Source organism: Carlito syrichta, unplaced genomic scaffold, assembly GCF_000164805.1.
Source record: "Carlito syrichta isolate Samal-C Ts95f unplaced genomic scaffold, Tarsius_syrichta-2.0.1 Scaffold139178, whole genome shotgun sequence".
In the NCBI taxonomy this organism is placed as follows: domain Eukaryota; kingdom Metazoa; phylum Chordata; class Mammalia; order Primates; family Tarsiidae; genus Carlito; species Carlito syrichta.
Window position 1 is genome coordinate 66092 of NW_007083274.1, and position 7398 is coordinate 73489.

The following is a 7398-nucleotide window of genomic DNA, read 5'->3' on the forward strand; positions in this document are numbered from 1 at the left end:
GGGCCGTGTTGCAGGGCGGGGCGAGGGACGTGTGACGCCTCTGGTGCTCCCCTGACCGGTGGTCCCCGCGCACCCACGAATGGCCCCAGCCCAAAGCCGGCCCTTGCCCATCGGCCCAGCCCCACCCTCCCCGACCATCGTATCCGTGGGGGCTCTTCGCCTCTAGAGCTGCTCGGGTCGCTCCGCATCTCGGTCTGCGGAGCCCGCATCTCCCGCGCCCGGCGCTGGGGATTGCCCCTTTTTAGCAGCTGCCCCGGACCGGGGGCTCCACACAGTTCCTGGGGCGGAAGGTGCTGCGCTGGGACCCTGCTGGGAGGGCAGCCTGATGGGGCGGCCGCCTGTCCCTCAGCCCCGGCCCGCCGGCTCACAGTGAGGCCTGTTCCCAGGAGCATGCGGAGGTGGCCCCGCCAGCTCTCCCGGACATGGAGGAGTTCCGGCTCGCCTACAGCCGCCTATGCAAGGAGAGTGGGGCTGAGCCCCAGGAGGCCGTGCTGCAGCAGCTGCACCAGCTCCCGACGGGCCGACTGGACCTGGCCACGCGGAGCCTAACGGTGGACACCTGCAGGGCCCTGGGCAAGCTGCTGCTGAAGGAGGCACTGCTGACGGAGCTGGTGCTAAGTGACTGCATGCTGAGTGAGGAAGGTGGGCAGGGTCCTTAGCTGCATATACCGGTGGTGGCCACAGGCAGCCTGATCTCTTCCTCTCCAGGCTCCCCTCTTTCTGTATCATAGCAAAGTGAGCAGTAGTACCCCTTCCTGAAACCTCAGAGCAGAGGGCAGCTTCTCTTTACGTCAGAGAAGAAGCGGTAGCATGCTCTGACATGTGGTTCCCTGTGTGCTCATGAGTGTGAGTGCTCAGTGGCCTGGCTTGGTGCCTGGAAGGGGCTGCAGGTGTTTCCAGTGTAACTTCACAGGGAGTGGGAGACTTATTTCCAATGTGAGCCTAGACAAGTGGACCAGGACAGTCATCCGTCCCCTAGGTCTGGGGTGTTGCCCTGAGATGGGGTCCCCAGGGAGGGGCTTGGGACCAGAAGGGGCAAGAGTGACTACTTTCCTTCCTTACAACAGGGGCTACACTGCTGCTTCAGGGGCTGTGCACCAACACTGTGGTGCGGTCTGTGGATCTAAAGGTGAGCATACCTGCACTCTGAGTATACCATCCAAGGACAGGAGTAGAGAGGGAAGACGCCAGGTCCCAGGGGTGTGGGGTCTGGACAGCGACTGGAAACTGTGTCTGTAAGTGCTCTTGGCACATAGGACCCCTGAGTTGCTTTCTGATGGTCTCATGGGTATGTGAGTAGCTCAAGGACAGAATGTCCACAGAAACAAACTGAGTGAGCCAGTCCCAGGAAGCCCACTAAAGCCAGGTAGACTGGGGTCTGAAAGAAGCTGCACCTCCGCCCAGAGCTTACCTCCCTGGACTTGTCCACTGCCTGACCAATGGGAGTGACTGACTGAACTGTTCCTGTCCTAGGGCAATAACCTTCGAGCCGCAGGGGCTGAGGCTCTAGGAAAACTCCTTCGACAGAACAAGTCCATTCAGAGGTAGGCCAAGGCTAGCTCCTCCGCCATGACCCCCACCCTCACCCCTAGCCTCCTCTCTCTGTAGCTTAGGGCTGGCCCCAGAGGACACGGTCCTGCAACCCGAGAGTTCACTTTAACATCTTTTGGCAGGGAGTTGCCCAAATTTTTCATCTGTTGGCAGGGAGTCAGTGGGTATAAATTAGCCATGAGGCTCTAGCCTTTGCTAGAGATCCCAAGCCCACACCCCATCTCCAGCCCTGGACCCCAAGGTGAGCACTGGCACCTGCCCTTCCTGCAGCCTCACTCTGGAGTGGAACAATCTGGGCACCTGGGAAGACGCCTTTGCCACTTTCTGCTTGGGCCTGGCAGCCAACAGCGCCCTCCAGTCTCTGGACCTCCGCAACAATCAGATCAGCCACAAGGGGGCGGAAGAGCTAGCCTTGGCCCTGAAGGGCAATACCACCCTCCAGCAGCTGGGTGAGGTCTCCTGAGGGGCCGTTCCCAGGCAGGACCTCAGGTGTCTTGGGCTCCCAATCTCAGCGAACAGAGAGGGGAAGGGGCTGTGCAATTACTCTGTGGATGACCACAGGCAGTGCCCCTAAAGAAGCATGCTGGGCTTGGCCAGCTGCCCCTCCACCAGATGCCTTCGCATCTGGTGAAAACAGGTTTCCTTCCAGACCTGCGCTGGAATAACATTGGCCTCCTGGGGGGCCGGGCCCTTGTGAACTGTCTCCCCAGCAACAGAACCCTGTGGAGGCTGGACCTGGCTGGGAACAACGTGCCCGGAGATGTCCTCAGAGCCGTGGGTACGGAGAAGGGGCTGCTGGTTGCTTGCCCTTCCACTGTGGGAGGGGTGGCTTGGGGCTCAGAACTGGAGGCTTGTTGTAAGAGTAGCCTCAGTTGAGGATTGAGCAAGCGGCAGGAACAGCAGGGCTGTGGGCACTTGCTTGGTGCTCACTGCAGCGGACACTGTCTGAGGCTTCTCCTATGTGTTCACTCAGTTCATGGACCTGTGTCATGGGGGTCCACCGTTTCACAGATGGCGAAGCTGAGGTCACGTGTCTCAGGGCCCTTGTCCTGATGGCTGATTTGTGGGGTGAAACGTTCTCACAGCGTCGCCTCCCAAGTGACTAGCTTCTTGGCAGAGAAGGGCTGGCCATTGGCCGCAAAGCCCCCCAGTGGGTAACACCGTCCCTCTTGACAGAGCAAGCCATGGACCACAGCCAAGAGAGGCACACTACCCTCCGGGAGAATCAGGCCCGCACCCATGTCCTCAGCAAGGAGGTGCAGCACCTCCGAGAGGAGAAGTCCAAGCAGGTGAGGAGGGAGCCTTGGAGCTTGCTCCCCCTGAAGGGCCTGGCCGCCTCCCCTCCCTCACTTCGTGGTGCGCCCACCTTCCCTTCCTCTGGGTTCTGGAGCTTCTCTGAGCAGCCAAGAACTAGGAACAAGCAGTGGCCTCCTGGTCTGACCACCTATGGGCGGGCTTCCTCAGAGCTGGCACCTGAGCCCCCGGGCCTTCCTCTGCGGATGCAGTTCTCCCTCTGAATGAGAGACAGGGCTGCAAGGCAGAGTCCTTCTAGGCCATGCTGTGTAGGTGGGCATCTGCACTCCTTTCCCTGAGAAGGCAGGGCAGGCAAGCTCGACCCTGATAGGACCTCTGGCTGGCTCTGTCCCCAGTTTCTGGACTTGATGGAGACAATTGATAAGCAGCGAGAAGAGATGGCCAAGAGCAGCAGGTCAGTGGGCCAGGGCGGCAGGAGTCTGCATAAGGAATGGCAACTGTTACCAAGGCCAACAGTGGTCTGGGAGAGCTCTAGGGTTTGGGTTTCTGAACCTTCCTCTCTGCCCACAGGGCATCAGCAGTACGCTTGGGGCAGCTTCAGGAAGCTCTGAATGAGAGGCACTCCATCATCAATGCCCTCAAGGCCAAGTAAGCAGGGGAGAGGGGCAGCTTCAGAACACTTTAGAGATGTGCCCACCGGGTAGGGGAAGGTGGTCCAGAAACCCCTGTGTACAAAACAGAGGTGGAAAATGGGGTGGGACTGGGGTAGTAACCCAGGAAGGCTTCCTAGAAGAGGCAGGTACTAGCTGGGATTCCAATAGGGGCCTGGCAACAGTGAGAACAGCGAGGGCTTCTGCTGGAGTGAGATGGGCCGGCCCCTCCTCTCTGCAGGCTGCAGATGACCGAGGCCGCCTTGGCTCTGTCGGAACAGAAGGTTCAGGACCTGGGGGAGCTTCTGGCCGCAGCAGAGCAGGAGAAGCTGAACCTGTCACAGCGACAGGCCAAGGAGCGCAAGCTGGAGCAGCAGGTGGTGGGGCAGGGCTTGTGCAGGTGCGGGCTGGGCAGTGCATGGCAGCTGGGTGACCCATGTCCTGTTTCATTCTCAGGAAGCTGCAGAGCGAGAGGCTAAGCTCCTCAGAGACGTGTCTGCTGTCAATGAGAAGAACCTGCTTCTGCGAAACCAGGTGGGGTATGGGCTTGGGAGCCAGGGTGGGCCGCAGGGCTGGGCCACAGCTTCCCCATAGTCCTGCCTTCCAGGTGGACGAGTTGGAGAGAAAGATGAAGTCTCAGCAGGAGCAGCTGTTCCAGGCCAGGCAGGAGCTGACCAACACATCAGCTGAGCTGAAGATGCGGGCTGTGCAGGCTGAGGGTAGGCGTACACACGGAGAAGCCTGGGGATGGGGAACCCAGGGACAGGGCCCCAGAGCACACTCACCTATGCTCTGCCCCACCGGCCTTCCAGAGCATCTGGACTTGGAGAAAAGAAGGTCCAGACAGACCCTGGAGGACTTGGAAAACCTGCGCTGCAAAGAGGTGCCCCCTTAGTTGACTGCCTCTGGCCCTTCCCAGCCTCCACCTGGTGCCTGTAACTGACCTGGGCGTGATGTGGATATCTCTAAACCACATCTCGGGTGGAGGCTTCTGTCACCAGCCCTGGGTCACTGGGTAGCAGTTCTTGGCCAGCTGTAGCAGATGTTATCCCTGGGACCTCCTACCAGGGCTGGGAAGGCACCTGACCAAACTACAGCCACAGCCAGAACTGTGCTCCCTGCCCTTGAAGATGTGCCCAACCTCACCCAGTCAGGGTTCACATCTTGGGGTACCACAGCTGGGACGTGCTTTGTCTTTGGCTCTTGCTGGGCCACTTGAGGCAGACTTTTCTCAGAAGGAACAGGGTCCCCAAGAGACACCTGCCCTCCATGGTGGGGATTCCATGGGGGAGGGTGGGGAGTCTTCCCTTCCAGACCTGCTCCCAACCCCCACAACTGGGCAGGTGGAACACATGACTCGTCACCTGGAAGAGAGTGAGAGGGCCATGCAGGAGAGGGTGCAGAGGCTGGAGGCCGTGCGGCTGTCCCTGGAGGAGGTGAGGACACCTGCTGGGGCCCAGCTGTGCTTCTGTACTTTAGTCCTGGGGCGAGCGGTGCGGCAGCCCCTGGGTTTCCAGCCTCGGGACCCTGGGGCACCCTTCCTGCTCGCAGAGCCTGATCAGGCCCCACCCTGGGACCCCATCTGCCAGTGTCCCTGAGAGGCCAGAGGGACTGAGCGTGGCATTTGAGCTCCATGGCCATGGAAGCCCTGTTCAGTGAGTGAGGCAGCACAGGCAGCCTCGTGGCCTCTAGGAGGCAGGTGGAGGGGGGTCCTGTTGGCCTGGTGGCTGGGGGTGGGCAGAGGGGACGGGGCAGGAGGACAGACTGGCTGGTGCCTGCCTGCGATGCAGGAGCTGAGCCGAGTGAAGGCAACGGCACTTAGCGAGCGTGGCCAGGCCGAGGAGGAGCTCATCAAAGCCAAGAGCCAGGCCCGCCTGGAGGAGGTGAGCCCTGGCAACAGCTGCCTGAGCTGGCAGCCCACAGAGCTGTAGTGGATCAGACGAGGGCTGTTGGCTCCAAAGCTGGAGCTCGGAAGGGGAAGACAGTGGGAGGGGACTGTGGGGGCGGGGTGGGGAAGGGATCTGATAGGTGCCAAGTGGGCCCCCAAGCAAACAGCCACTGTTTAACTGGTCTCAGCTTTGGATCCAGGCTTGAGATGGGTAGAGGGGTTTGGCCCATCCTTGCAGCCTGTGACTGCATAGATAGATGGAGGGAGGACCAGAGGTCAGTGAACAAGAGGGGTGGAGTGTCCTGAGAGGTGGAAGAAGGGAGCCCAGAGGGGATGATGCATCAGTAGGTGGCGTGAGCTGAGAATATTCAGAACAGACAAGAAATAGCTGGAGCGTGAAGTTGATCGCAGTCTCGGGCCCTGCTGAGGGGGTGGGTCATGCCCCACGCAGACAGTCCCCCACGGGAGCTCAGGCGAGATCTCGAGCCTGAGGGCTCTTGCACCACAGCAACAGCGACTGGCTCACCTGGAGGATAAGCTGCGGTTGCTGGCCCAGGCGCGTGACGCGGCGCAGAGCGCCTGCCTACAGCAGAAGCAGGCAGTGGTGGAGGCACAGGCCAAGGCTGGCCAGCTCAGCCTGCAGGTGGAGGGCCTGCGGCGGCGCCTGGGGGACTTGCAGCAGGTAGCTGTGGCTTCGGGCCTGGGGGTCTTGGGGGCCCAGCTCCACCACCCCACCGCCTCACCCCCAATGCCTGGCAGGACCTGAGCAACAAGGACCAGGAAAAGGTGGCCGAGGTGAGCAGGGTGCGTGTGGAGCTGCAGGAGCAGAACGGACGGCTGCAGGCAGAGCTGGCGGCCCAGGAGGCAATGAGGGAGAAGGTGGCGGCCGTGGAGCGCCAGATGAAAGGTGAGCCGTGCTTCGCCCTCCCGGTGTCCACGTGGTGGGACGTGGGGCTGGACAGAGTGCGGTTTCCGCTCGGACGGAAGCTGGCTGGTCGCGTTTGCCGGCAGGGCCAGTGCAACCATGCGCTCTGGCCGCGCCCCCCTCACCGCCTTTCTCGCCTTGCAGCGATGGCGAGTGACCACCGGGAGGCGCTGCTGGACAGGGAGAGCGAGAACGCTTCCCTCAGGGAGAAGCTGCGGCTCAAGGAGGCGGAGATCACCCGCATCCGGGACGAGGAGGCCCAGAGGGCGAGCTTCCTGCAAAACGCGGTCCTGGCATATGTGCAGGGCTCTCCAGTGAGGGCCCTGAACCCCCCAAAGTGACGGGAGGCCGGGTGGGGCCGGAGCAGCAGGAGTGCCTCCGACAGTGGACCGATGGGCTGCGTCCCGGTGCCATCCTGTCCTCGGGGGCTGGGCCGTCGGGTCCATGCATGGAGAGCACCTAAGCTGGGGACAGGACAGCCAAGGTGAAGGTGCTGCGACGAGCGCGTCCTCCTGGCTGCGGTGGGATGCCGCAGCGCTCTGTCAGGGTGCGCAGCGCGCGCCCAGAAGAGGATCTTCCCTGCTCCTTCTCCGTGCCAATCACAAAGAATGACCCGCCTTAGAGGCAGTACCATGCTGGAGGGACACGCTGAGGAACGCTCAGCTCTCCCAGTGTGTGTCCTGCCCTCACCTTGTACAGCGTAAGCGCCTTTTACTCGCAGACGCTGCGGGCTGCCCGCGCACGTGCGAGCTTGAAAATACAGTGCTTTTACACTTTATGATACATTTTGGTCCCACCTCTTCGACCCCGCCTCTGCGCCACACCCTCCCCAATGGCAGGAGCCACATGGGGCGGCCCGTCTCGGGGGGCTCTGGTGTCTGCAAACCCAAGTTTTCACTAGCTGTCTCCCGGCTGCAGGGTGGGCGGGCTTCCCTGCAGAACGCGACGCGCACATAACCCGTCCCGCGCGTGTCTGGGTCGACGGGCGGAAGCGATCGCAGGGTCTCCTGTGCGCTTGGGTGCACAACCCGAACCCGAGGGCGCGCCCGGCTTTAGGGACAGGCTACAGGCGGCGCACGTCGCGTGCCCAGCAAGCTCCGCCACGGCTCGGGCGGCCCCGCCCCCCAGCC

The 7398-nt window shown here is 61.9% G+C and overlaps 1 protein-coding gene across 1 annotated transcript; it reads left to right on the forward strand.

The window, feature by feature from the left end:
• Positions 1-389: 389 nt before the first annotated feature.
• Positions 390-7046, forward strand: LRRC45 (leucine rich repeat containing 45). Its single transcript, XM_008049901.1, has 17 exons — positions 390-642; positions 1068-1129; positions 1474-1544; positions 1822-2000; positions 2201-2329; positions 2728-2840; positions 3201-3259; positions 3376-3453; positions 3697-3832; positions 3912-3989; positions 4063-4174; positions 4268-4338; positions 4799-4891; positions 5246-5338; positions 5852-6025; positions 6103-6250; positions 6413-7046. The coding sequence occupies exons 1-17, from the start codon at positions 423-425 to the stop codon at positions 6607-6609; spliced, it is 2013 nt and encodes a 670-aa protein (XP_008048092.1). The 5' UTR covers positions 390-422; the 3' UTR covers positions 6610-7046.
• Positions 7047-7398: the final 352 nt, after the last annotated feature.

What these genes read in the sequence shown, in the direction of transcription:
- LRRC45 (XM_008049901.1), top strand. Translation starts at nt 423, where the DNA reads ATGGAGGAGTTCCGGCTCGCCTACAGCCGCCTATGCAAGGAGAGTGGG. An exon ending in CAGAACAAGTCCATTCAGAG is followed by an intron (nt 1,545 to 1,821) that starts GTAGGCCAAGGC and finishes CCCTTCCTGCAG; the next exon opens with CCTCACTCTGGAGTGGAACA. An exon ending in ATCAATGCCCTCAAGGCCAA is followed by an intron (nt 3,454 to 3,696) that starts GTAAGCAGGGGA and finishes TCCTCTCTGCAG; the next exon opens with GCTGCAGATGACCGAGGCCG.